A 13,572-nucleotide genomic window follows, 5' to 3' on the forward strand; every position below is an offset into this window, starting at 1 on the left:
TCGGTGTATAACTAAGAATATCTGTGTTCTCTCAAACAAAAAATAAAACTAAAAAATATTTAGGTACTTTTTGCTATGATTATATTTTGATTGTATTGAATGATCAATGTGTACACAGTATTTTGTTTTAAAAGGACTTAGGTTAAATAATGTATTGAGTAGCAATACTATATCCATCATATTATAAACATTTTATATCAGATTCACCTCAAACTATAATTATTTTCTGTGACTGAATTATACAACATCAATGATGACATTATTGATTATAAAATTAAAGCAAAAAGAATGAGAATGAGCAACATAAAATTTAAAAAGTATTCGGTGAACATTGGATTATGGCAACGATTATTATTATTACTAGAATGAGACTCCCATGGAGCGATAAATTAACGATAATATAATAAATATTAAAATTTGTTATGTTTTGTAAAATTAAATTAAATATATATAAATTAAAATTAAATTTAAAAGATGTTTTATTTAAAATAATTTGTAATACAAAAAATTTAAATGTTAGAGTTATATAAAATAATATTTTTATTTAATGGTTTAATTTTATATTTATTTTAATTGATAGACTTAGTATTCTTATGTGGTGCTCAACTATTCATTCTCATTTTTTTTATTGGTTGTTGTTAGAGTTGTTTTTTTTTCTTCCCGTCGTAAGTTCTTGTAAAGACATATTCTTTATAAATTGTTGAGTTATATGCACTTTCTATTGTGTTGTTTATTCCATCTTTACATGTATATTCTTCTTTTGAAGATGTGTCTTAAATTTGTATGGTTTTCTTTCTCCTTAATCTCTTGATCGATATGTGATCTTCGTCTGATAATATTAGTGTTGGCAAAGTTGGTTCCTATAATTAATGAATAATTTAAATTAGAAATAAAAATGATGTCTTAAATAAGTAAATTTTTTTGGAGTATTATATGTTTTATTTGTTATAATGGGTGTTGAGGTTGTGTTTTTGGTTGGAACAAATGTCGTAGTAACAGTGTATTGTTGAAAACCTTCTTTGAGATTAAAATAATTTACTATAACTTCAAATATAAGTGTAAGGTTGCACAATTTTTTTAATTGGGGTGGTGCTTTAATATCATTACTTTTAGAATAAAATATGAGTGTCATTAGATTTAAAGCAGTTGTGCCTAATAATTTTTTTCTTTGCCATCAAATAATACAAAAGTTATTGTAGCACTTTAATCTAAAACCTTTAATTGATTTTTGAACCTAAAATAAGTATTGGATTAGTAACTAATAATTTGATAGATAAGATTATGAAAAGTATATAAAGTTACCTTATTGTTAGATATTGTGGTGTTTGATTACATGTGCCACAAATATAGTTGTCTTCTTTTTTATATGTTTTCTTCTGACACTTTTCACATTCAACATAGTTCCATCCAAATTTGTCATCAATTTCGTTTATAGTTGCTAAAATTGTGAATATCTTTTCTTATTCTAATATTCAATTTATGTTATCATTAGGTATATGATATTTGAGTAAGTATGAATGTATGATGCATGTTGTGAGTTTTTTTTTTTGTCATACCTAATCATTAGATTCTCATTGTATGATCATTAGATCTTGGATAGTTATTTGATTTCAAATCATTCTGCTTTGAAAATTTGTCTTGGCATTGTTTTGGTTTGGTATCTCTATTATTGTCTTCAAATTTTTTTATGACTTTTCCTTCTTGTAACAAATATTTGAATTTGTTCATCATATTTTTTTTTTTACAATTATATGAAAAGGTGTTCCATGTAATATTAATAAATCATAGTTAATAATTAATTAAAAAATTGATTACATTTATACTTCTTTCAATGAGTAGCATATTGAAAGAAGTTTAAGTTTAACGATATTAAAATATAATTATATATAAAGTATTATAAAATAATATTAAAAGTATAAAAAATAAAAATAATTAAAGTATTTTTTGTAAATCAATTTAAAAATATAATAAATATATTTATTTTGTATCTTTTCATCTAATATAATCATTTCTAAGTAAAGAGGCTCCTCTTTACTTGTGGGTGTTAATATTTTACATAAACGAACCATGCGAACTTTGATAAACTAATTGTCTATTTGTTTGGTGATATTGTCCAAAGAATAATTTCCATTGAGTAAGTTTGAGATGTTGTGTAGTTCGAAAATAAATTTTTTGTGCTAAATTTGATGTTATTTGAAGGAATAGTGACAAGAGATTTATATAAGTAGTTCAAATAATATGGAATTTAAATATTTGTAACATAAAATTTATTATGATTAATAATATTATTATGACATTTGTAATATAGATGTTTATTATATTTAATGAGTTATTTATAGAAATTAATAAATTAATTATTGGGGTTATAAATTTATTGTATTATTTATAACGGTGAAATATAATAAATATAAGAATATGAATTTAATATTTCTGTAGGTTACAAATTTTTATATATTTTATTTTTTGCTGATTTGAAAATAATTTGCTGATTTGAAAATGATAAATGATTCGGCAAAAATTGAATGGTTGATTCTAAAATTTTGCCAAGCAAACAATGTTGCTGACATGTTATTAGTAAAAAGAGAAAAATATTTTAAAAATAAGGTGGATAAACTCATGCATCTACTTTTATATTTTATGTTATTTAAAGGAATAATGATAAGAAATTTATATAAGTAGTTCAAATAGTATGAAATTTGAATATTTGTAACATAAAATTTATCATAATTAATAATATTATTATGAAATTTGTAATATAGATGTTTATTATATTTAATGAGTTATTTATAGAAATTAATAAATTAATTATTGGCCGTTATAAATTTATTGTATTAATTATAACGGTGAAATATAATAAATATAAGAATATGAATTCAATATCTCTGTAGGTTATAAATTTTTATATATCTTATTTTTTTGCTGATTTGAAAATAATAGATGATTTGATAAAAACTAAATAGTTGATTTTAAAATTTTGCCAAGTAAATAATATTGCTGACATGTTATTAGTAGAAAGAGAAAGATGTGTTAAAAATAATGTGGGTAAACTCATGCATCTACTTTTATATATTAAAAATAAAGAGGCCTGCTACACATAGAAGTTTTTTTGACTTAAAAGTCTTACAAGTTCCTAACGGGTCTTTTAATGCGTTATTCATCCGTTTCCTATTTTCAAAGCGCTACACTGTATTATGAACGGTTCTTTTTCTTCGTTTTTTTTCGATTTTCATGGTTTCTGAAATCAAGTTTTTCCTCTTCCTCTTATTCTTCTTCGTTTTTTTTTTCGATTTTTATGGTTTCTGAAATCAAGTTTTGAAATCGTTTTGAAGAAGAAGAAGCAGCAGAAGATGAGGAGGAGAAAGAGAAAGAGTTCTGAATTATGCAACGAATTTTGGGTGTATTTCTTAAATCCTTTGGGTGTATTTTCGTAATCCTTTGGGTGTATTTCTGTAATCCTTTTGAAGATAATGAAATTTCAGAAATACACCCAAACGATTACAGAAATATACCCAAATAATTACAGAAATACACCTAAAGGATTACAGAAATACACCCAAACGGTTACAGGAATTCACCAAAACGATTATAGGAATACACCAAAAGGATTACAGAAATACACCCAAAAGATTACAAAACTACACCGAAACGATTTAAGAAAATACACCCAAAATTCGTTGAAGTACATCTTATGCATAATTCCGAACTCTTTCTCTTTCTCCTCCTCATCTTCTGCTGCTTCTTCTTCTTCCATAAAGATTTTACCATGAAAAATCGAAAAAAACGAGAAAACAGAGAGAAGAGTATGTAAATGAAGAAGAAGAGGAAGAAGAACGTGCAGAAACGAAAGAAAAGGAGAAGAAGAAGAGTAAGAGGAAGAAGAACGTGCAGCAAAAAGAAGAAAGAGAAAGAGAAGGCAAGAAAAGAAAGAAAAGAAGAAGGAGAAGACGAAGAGGAAGAAGAACGGTTCAAAGCGCGTTTTGAGCGTTAGTTTTAAATGGACTTGTAAGGCTTACAAGCATTAATCGTTTGTATGCGAAGAATTTCTCAAAAATAAATTATCAATGAGTTATAGTTCAAATGACATAACTTTCTATTAAAAAAATGATTAATAATATTGGAAGACATTTTAATAGGAGTACATAAAGAGTACATAATATATAAAGTGTAATAACTAAACATATATTTTTAAGATAATTTTTCATTTTCTTCCATAATTAGAATAACTTATTTTTCTCCTTTTTTTAATTTTTTGGGTTCATCAAACCATCAACATTACAACTTAAACAGCTTAGCTTAGGATATAACATTTTCTTCACGAAGAAGATGACGATAACAAAGAGAAACACATTTGCCAATCATTTTCCTGCTTCCAAGAAGATGCTGCTGAATGAATATCTACAAAAAAAAATGATGAAATCAGCCTACCATTTGATTCGCGTGCTTTGCCAAGATCCGGATCAGAGCGGGTTTCGCAGGAATTCAGCTTTTCAAGTTGCTTGCTCTGTATATGTTCTCGTTGTCAGACATTGATGGTGAAGATACGATGGAAAAGTGCGTGACGAAGATGAAAAAATTGGCGGAAAACAATAAAATTGCTGAAAAGTTTATCGTTGCGATGGATTTAACAATCGTATCATATTTGATTTGTTCGTTGGCTATAATTTGACTCAAATAAAATTATAAATCGAAATCTATTTAAAATTAAATACACACATATTATATAAAGAGTACGTAGAGAGTACATGTTTTGCTCTCTCTCCATAAATTTTTATAAACAAACTTATTAAAAAACAGTTATCACATAATTAGATTTATTAAATAATAACTCTATAATATTAAATTCACTAAATAATCGTCTATAATACAATAATTCTATAAATATATTTACCGGTGGGGTGGGAGTAAAGTGACAATTGGAAGACTCTGTTTAATAAAATTGTGAGTGATACGTGTCCGAATGAGTAATTTGTGTTAATTTATATGTGAGAAATTTTTGTATGACTTGTTTGGTGAGAGTCTGAGATGTATTTGGTGAGGATGAAAATTTTTTTAATTAGTAGTTAATAGTTGGAGATTGAATACAATTCAAAGACACTTAGTTCTCTGTTTGGAGAAAATTTGTAGGAAAGATTTGAACAAAATTGATTAAATTTTTTGTGGTGGTAATTACATTATTTTTATATTGTGAACTAAAATGTCTATATTTTTATTTTGTTAAACATATGTAGAGAAAGATAAAAAAAAAAAAGACAAAAAAAAGATGAGATTACAATAATAATGATAATGATAATAAGGAGGACAAAAGATAAGAAGAAGAAAGAAAAAGAAAAAAAAAAGATCGTATAAATATAATAGAATTTTATTAGACTGGTTATAAAATTATTTGGTCATTTAACATTTTTAAAAATAATGTTAAGAAGACAATAATATAAAATTATTATATTTAATTTGATATTCATAATTTTATATATATAACATCTATAATTATATATTTATTACATATAAATTTACTTATTTATTTTAGCAATAATTATAAAAATACAAAATAGAAAACAAATGCATTAAAAAAACTAAAAATGTTAAAAAAAAGTTTATATCTCCCTATGGTTTCAAACTATGACCCCAAACATTATACTTAAATAAAGGATAAATTGTTAAAATAATAAATTCTTAACAAAAATAATTTTAAAAAATACGAATGTTAAAAATATTATTTTTTATAGACAAAAAAATCGTTTTGTTAATTATTAAATGATTTATTTATTTGATTCGAATTTTTGTTGTAACATTTAGATAATTATTTAGAATGTGCTTACACAGAAAAAAGCAAAATTTGATCTTCAAATTTTGTATTTTTCTAAAAAATGGTCATTTACCAAAAAATAAAAAATTCATTGTTTAAAAGTAATAAATTTTAAAGATAAAATGACCTTATTTTTCTAATAATATTTATAAAAAAAATTACATCAAAATTTAATTTAAAAAACACATTTTGATAAGATATATATTTTTATCGTATAGAATTATTTGTCATTAGATCATGATTAACATTTTCAGCAACAAAAATTTTCAATACCAATATAAATAAATAAAAGAATTAAATGAATAATTGAGTGGTTGTAAGTTGTAACCAGAGATCCAAAATTTTGAGATGAAAAGTTATTGCGGGTCCAGTCCGTTACCACACCACTTACCAGCAGCCAACGACTCTCTCCAAACACGAAAAAGCCCACTAAAACCCCAAACCAACCTTTGCCTAAATCTCAAACCAGAAACTCCCAGGGTCTGTCCGGTCATTTTACACCCCCCTTCACTGAATTCCTTCCCCGCCGCTTAAACGCCACCGTCGCGAGGCCCATTCCCGCAGCTGCACTTCAAACTCGAAAGAAGAGAAGAATGAGTGGAGCTTCGTTAACAGGCTTGCAAGACCACCTCAAACTGGCAAGAGAGTACGCTCTCGAAGGACTCTACGACACTTCCATTATCTTCTTCGACGGCGCCGTTGCTCAGATCAACAAGTAATTCATACAATCCTCGTTAATCACTCAACTAATTTAGTTAGTAATTAGCTCTCCTAATCGGGTTTAATTTTGGAAATTTAGGCATCTAAACACTGTTGAGGATCCGTTAATCCGAGCGAAATGGATGAACGTGAAGAAAGCTCTGTCGGAGGAAACCGAAGTGGTGAAGCAGCTGGATGCGGAGAGAAGGGCATTTAAGGAAACTCCTGTTGGGAATGGGAGGAGGCGTCCTGCTTCACCTCCGATCTCTACCAAATCTAACTTCGTTTTTCAGCCGTTGGATGAGTATCCAACTTCTTCATCCAGCGGTCCAGGTGGTCCCTTGGACGATCCCGATGTGTGGAGACCGCCCAGTCGAGATGATTCTAGGTCTGGTAGCGGGAGAAGGCCCGTTGTTTCTGCCCGCGGGCCTACTCGCAAGTCCCAGCAGGATGGAGCTTGGGCCCGTGGCGGCCCTACCAGGCCCGCTGCACGCGGTGCTAAGGCTGCTGGTGGTGCTGCTTCTGGTAGGGTTAACTCCGGAGCCCGGGGCGCAACCGCTGCCAAGAAAGGCACTGCTTCTGGAAAATCCAGCAAATCCGATTCAGTTGTAAGTGTAGCTCAATTTCCTCTACAAACTTGGAATTAAATGCAACATGTTGATCTGGATGAAATGCAATCTTTGTTGAACTAGTTAATTGGTTTAGTGTATAATGTATTATGTATATAGTATTATAGTTCAGTGTTTTGATGAAGCAGTGCACATTTTTATTTGAATGGATAGAATGGTGATGGTGATGATGGGAAGACAAAGAAGGGGCAATATGAAGGTCCTGATCCGGACTTAGCTGAGATGCTTGAAAGGGACGTGTTGGAGACGTCTCCCGGAGTGAGATGGGATGATGTTGCAGGCCTCACTGAAGCCAAGAGGCTTCTTGAAGAAGCTGTTGTCCTTCCATTATGGATGCCTGAGTATTTCCAGGTATTGATGGTTTATCTATACATACTATTCTAGTATTCTGATGTGTATATAAATGTTATACTTTATGATTGTTGTGATGTCTGGTGCTTTTTAGTCCCTTGGTAGTTGTTTTGCTATATGTTGAAATTTGAATTAATCTTGCATGCTACTGTTTCTTGTTTTTCCTTGGAACTCTCTCATGCTTGTGTAGTCATGCACACAAATTCTCTTGTTATGCTGAGCTCCGATGGCCTTAAGCAGGATGTTGTTGTATTTCTATCCCATTGTTGTTGTCATGGAAAGACCTTTTCTGTGGAATTCATTATATGTGATTCTTACAGGGGATTAGGAGACCGTGGAAAGGTGTTCTCATGTTTGGTCCTCCCGGAACTGGGAAGACACTTCTTGCTAAAGCAGTTGCTACTGAATGCGGTACCACTTTCTTTAATGTTTCTTCCGCAACTTTAGCTTCTAAATGGCGTGGAGAGAGTGAACGCATGGTGCGGTGTTTGTTTGATCTTGCAAGAGCATATGCACCAAGTACAATTTTCATTGATGAAATTGATTCTCTGTGCAATGCTAGGGGGTAAGTCTTTGCTGTTCTTTTCCCTACATAACAATCTTTAGTTGTGCGTCATGTATGCCATGTTTTTATTTGCGTTGGGAGATAATGGTTGTCAACTACCCCTTGGGTTCAGCCTGAGTTTGTAGTATCAGTTGAGATTATTTGATTTCTGATCGAGTTGCCTTTCAATTCATCAGGGCTTCTGGGGAACATGAATCATCCAGAAGGGTGAAGTCTGAACTTCTAGTTCAGGTTGATGGTGTAAACAATAGTTCCACAAATGAAGATGGTACCCGTAAAATAGTAATGGTTTTGGCAGCCACAAACTTCCCTTGGGACATAGATGAGGCACTGAGGTTTGTATTTGCTTTTCTACATCCTTTTCTTATACTTCTTAATTTGCATTGCAAGTGATAGAAGCATGCAATGAATTAGTTATATCTGTCAGAAACCTCTTTTAATGTGCATGTACTGATACAATTTGATGTTGATGCAAATCAAATCAGGCGAAGGCTGGAAAAGCGTATATACATTCCTCTTCCGAATTTTGAGAGTCGTAAAGAGTTGATCCGTATCAATTTGAAGACTGTGGAGGCAAGTTAGGACGTTGTGATTTACCTATGACACTGTCTTAAAGATATTATTATTATGTATTGCCTTTAATTGATTTCTTCAATGAATTCAAATAAAAGACATTGAGCATCTAACAAATACAAGATTTTCATGTTTTGCCTTTGCACCAGGTGGCCCCTGATGTCAATATAGATGACGTGGCTCGCCGTACAGAAGGCTATAGTGGAGATGATTTGACAAATGTATGTCGTGATGCTTCCCTGAATGGTATGAGGCGTAAGATAGCGGGAAAAACACGCGATGAGATCAAGAACATGCCCAAGGATGAGATTTCAAAGGATCCTGTTGCTATGTGTGATTTTGAGGAAGCTTTGAAGAAAGTCCAGCGAAGTGTTTCTCAGGCTGACATCGAACGTCATGAGAAGTGGTTTACTGAATTTGGATCAGCATAAGGAACACTAATACAGTGACATTTCATATTAACCACCACTATTGTGCACTGGCTGCATGATTTGCTCCTACTCTGCTGTCAATATTTTATTTGATTTCTGATGAGTGTTCATTGTAATTTGCAGGTGCTGGAGGGTTCTTTAATTGTTTATTTGTATGTGTTATCAATGATTTTATGTAACCTAATACTGTTTTTAAAGGAAATTGACTTCAACAACTACATCTGAACTCTTTTGATGGCCAAGGATCATGTTGAACCATAGCATTCTAGGTTGTGAATTTAAAACACACACACACACACACACACACACGGATATATATTACCATGTTTTATTTTCTTTCCTTGTAAGTTGTAACCAATGACCATCTAAAAAGTTCAGGATCTTAAAGTTCTTAATTCATGTATATAACCATATTGCTGTCGTAAATCATAATCCAAAACGGTTAACATCTAGCCAAATTTTTGTCATCAAAATTCAAAAGAATGATGATCAATTGATCATGAAGTTGCCTTACATACAGGCTACGGCTAGTAATAGAACGGCCCCATGATGACAATAGAACTATAGAAGTAGGGCTTCGGCCCGTTTTAAAAACAATAAAAAAATAGAACTATAGAAACCAACATCGTATTCTTTTGACCCAGGAAAAATTCCTTGATTTCGTTATTGGAGTCAAAATTGTTTACTTACGAAAAAAAAACTGTTTTTGTTGGACCGAAATTGTTTATTCACAAATGATCTTCATGATCTATGTCTGCCAAATTTTTGCGATCGTTACGTTAAGTCGTTAACAATTTAACATACATTAATTAAAACTTTTAGTTTATATATAAATCTGATATAAATAAGTAGACATATAAAATTTGGTGAAAACTCAGGTACAGTCGACTTTACATGAAGTTGATAGTTAAGAGTCGTTAGATGAAAAATTAGTCAAATTAGTCAAATCATCTAACGGTTCTCAGTTATCAATTTCACGTGAAATCGACTGCACCTGAGTTTTCACCATAAAATTTACCTATAGCTAATGGCAGTTATTTTTTGGTGGAAATTCACGTTCAGTCTTCATGTGAAGTTGTTATTGCTAGTTGAGAAATAATAGATAATAATGTAGTTAGGTGAAAATTTAAGAGCAGTTAACTTCACGTGAGGGTTGTCAAACGGGCTAGTCTGGCCCATTTAGGCCCGACTCGTTAAGCCCGTGGGTTAAATAGGTTGGCCCGTTTAAACCCGCTTTATTCGCGAACCATAATTTTTTAGTCCGGATTGTTTATGGTCAGTCCGATGGGTTAAACGGGTTAGTCCATTTATTCTTTTAATTTATTTTTCGAAAAATATTTGACAAAAAATACTACTTTTAGGTAAAAAAAGCTTTTTAAAATTAATATTTTTTTTTAGTTCATGGGTCGAATTTTTGGGTCGAATCAGGAAAAATATTACTTAAAAAGTATTTTTTTGAAAAAATGCAAAAAAAAAAAAATAAACGGACCACCCATTTAACCCGTCATTTTTTTCGGGTTAATTGGGCTCAGCCCATTTAGCCCGAAATTTAAACGGGCTTAATTTTAGAGACAAAGCTTGTCCATTTAAATGGGTAAACGGGTTGAACTGATGGATTTAGCTCATTTTGATGGCCCTATGTGAAGTTGATAGTTGAGACTAATTTGATTAAATTTTTATCTAGTTATTAATTTTACATGAAGTTGATTGTATCCAAATTTTTACTATTAGTTAAACATATCAAATCATTTAACAATTTTTAACTAGTAACTTCACATAAAGACAACTGTATATAAGTATTTGCTTTTTTTTTTTTCATGTGCATCAAAATTACTTATGTTTATATTAAATTATAACACAGTGGAGGGAGAGAGGGGGAGAAGGGGGGAGGGGGGCAGAGACAGACGACAGGTATTTATTTAAGTGTATTCTGCTGAAAATATGGATACTGGATATGGAATATCGATGTCGAGGTAGACATCACCTTTGTAAGCGGGGACATATGCATTGGATAACTTATACAATTTATAATTTATATTGTTTTTCCTTCCTTTTTTATTCGATTAATTTGGAGATTATTTGTTATTTTGTACATAAATACATGCATGCATTGTCTGCATAACGTGACAAACTTCATTAAATTTTGTTAGTGTATGTTTGTTTTTCGGCTCATAAATCTATACGAGAAAAATAGTTCCTCCAATTTAACAAAGCAAAAATTAATTTAATATCACACTGCTTAACTTCATTGGAGTACGTGATGATTTTTTTATCAAGTTAAATTTGTTATATATACACATGCTCTTTGTATAATTTGAATAGTAATAGTGACCTCTGAGCTCTGTAGAGTTTACTGTATTTTTTTTTTTTTTTTTTTTTTTTTTTTTTTTTTTTTTTTTTTTTTTTTTTTTTTTTTTTTTTTTTTTTTTTTTTTTTTTTTTTTTTTTTTTTTTTTTTTTTTTTTTTTTTTTTTTTTTTTTCTTGTAGAGGTATTACCGTATTACATAGTATTTGGTAACGGTGTTAGACTATTGGTTTGCTATAATATGTATGTGCCTCTTCATGTGTCATTGAAATTAAAGTTTCAGAAATACTCACATGGACCAATAGACAAAGATTATAACTTATCCCTTATATTATAAAATTAAACATAATAATAAAGTAAGTCATAGAAGATTTGAGTTTTGATTTCACTTAATTATGATAAAAAGAAACAAACAAACTAAAAAACAGGTTTAATTAGGACGGTCCAATTGAAGGAAAACGCGTACATTATATTGCTGTGTCTTCGGGTTCTCTCCATATATGATGCTTCTCGATTTGTATATAACCTATGTGTGTATGCTATTATTATTATATTGTCACATGATCAAATAATTAAAGATGCATAATTATTTGTCTTTGCCGTGATAATTTAAGCCATGGCACGTGCATGTTGGGGAAGTTAGCAACATCAATCATCGAACTCTATCTCTTGGATGCTTAATTACTTTAAGTATGGTACGGATATTTCTCTATAAGTCAGGACATGTATATCTTTTAACCATTGTAATCAAAATCTTGGATTAGTTAGAAGGAAATTTAACCCCACCATGGTATAATATATATATATATATATATATATATATATATATATATACCCAAAATAAAAGCCAGACTAAAAAAAATAAAAGGTTCGTCTAAAAGGTGGTCTCTATCGCATATCCGTCTTTTTTAAAGAGGTCGGACACATTAAAAAAGGGTAGTTTATGTTTATTATCTAAGTAAGTAACTGCTTTTCTGAAAATTTTCAACTATTTTTATCTTCACTAAAAGATAGATTTTAACAAATTCTCAAGATAAAGAAAACGGTTATCCATCAATAAAAATAGAACTACTCTAACAAAGGTGATTATCTACTCTATTATAAATACACTGACACTTCTTAAGTATATTCACTTTCTAATCTACTAAAAACCTTAAAGCCATTGCTAACTTAAGTATCGGAGTCTCTTACAGGTACCACCCCCACCACCTCACGAGAAACTCGGACAGGTTGCACCTCGACATATCAAGTTGGACGCTGCCACACAAAGGGATCTGAACCTCACGTTTAGGTCCAAATCAATGTTTCAGGTAACTCTCGGAACATTGGCACCGTTGTCGGGGATCTGGAGCTCAACCCTTGATAATGGCAGATGATCAACAAAATGGTCAGACAGCCACCCGACATAAATAGGATGCAAATATATTGAAAAGAGACTGAAATACAGTTTCTATGGATACCAAAAATTCTGTAAAAACTTCTCCCAATAGACAGAGGATATCAAATAGGGATGATAATTTTACTTCTATAGTTAAATGGGATTAAATATACCAAATGGCAGATACGAGGATAATGCACTCATAGGCACCAACCATGGTAGATGGGAAGTCGCATATTCATCACTATCTTAAAAAAAAGAAAAGAAAAAGGAAACGTGACTAATCTTAATCTCCTCGTGAAATAGGATGGATAATAAAATCTGTGCTGACTTACAACCACGGAAAGAATCATGATACCCACTCATGATAATAAAGCAATTGTATGTTTCAAATATATAGATTTTATGAAAAAAATAAATAAATAAAATGTCCCATATTAGTCAATAATGGAAGAAAAAATGAAAAACATTGTTGGTAAAAATAATGAAACCATTCTTTTTAATTTATGCCAAAAAATATAGCATTAGTCAATTTAAATGCTATCCAATCTGACGATGAATTGATGAATCCAGTTTTTTTTATTGGATTCACAAATCAACTACAACAAATCAGTAAATAACACCGAAAATTCTCATGGCACATCTTTTATTGGTTGCTCACAAATTGCATAACTGCCAATGAATTTAATGTTGTTTGTACACCAATAAAAATAGATGGTTTCTAGAAAGATGAGCTCGACCTCCTCCCCAAAGTTCGAGAAAGAACTCGAATAGAGAAGAAGCTCCAAAACAAAGGATGACTCTAAGATACAATCAAAAGGTGATCAAAAAGAGTTTC

At 30.6% G+C, this 13,572-nt stretch overlaps 1 protein-coding gene across 1 annotated transcript; it reads left to right on the plus strand.

Annotated features, from left to right (window-relative positions):
- The first annotated feature begins 6,111 nt into the window (after window positions 1-6,111).
- On the plus strand, window positions 6,112-9,269 carry LOC112703710 (katanin p60 ATPase-containing subunit A1). The gene is made up of 7 exons (XM_025755280.2): window positions 6,112-6,518; window positions 6,603-7,110; window positions 7,285-7,482; window positions 7,803-8,047; window positions 8,224-8,382; window positions 8,533-8,620; window positions 8,770-9,269. Exons 1-7 carry the CDS (start codon window positions 6,397-6,399, stop codon window positions 9,049-9,051), a joined length of 1,602 nt encoding a protein of 533 aa, XP_025611065.1. The 5' UTR covers window positions 6,112-6,396; the 3' UTR covers window positions 9,052-9,269.
- Window positions 9,270-13,572: the final 4,303 nt, after the last annotated feature.

Source organism: Arachis hypogaea, chromosome 7 (genome assembly GCF_003086295.3).
Source record: "Arachis hypogaea cultivar Tifrunner chromosome 7, arahy.Tifrunner.gnm2.J5K5, whole genome shotgun sequence".
NCBI classification, from domain to species: Eukaryota; Viridiplantae; Streptophyta; class Magnoliopsida; order Fabales; family Fabaceae; genus Arachis; species Arachis hypogaea.

Coding starts and splice junctions, on each gene's coding strand:
- LOC112703710 (XM_025755280.2), top strand. CDS start 6,397: ATGAGTGGAGCTTCGTTAACAGGCTTGCAAGACCACCTCAAACTGGCA. Junction 7,483..7,802: donor GGATGCCTGAGTATTTCCAG/GTATTGATGGTT, acceptor TGATTCTTACAG/GGGATTAGGAGACCGTGGAA. Junction 8,048..8,223: donor TCTCTGTGCAATGCTAGGGG/GTAAGTCTTTGC, acceptor TCAATTCATCAG/GGCTTCTGGGGAACATGAAT.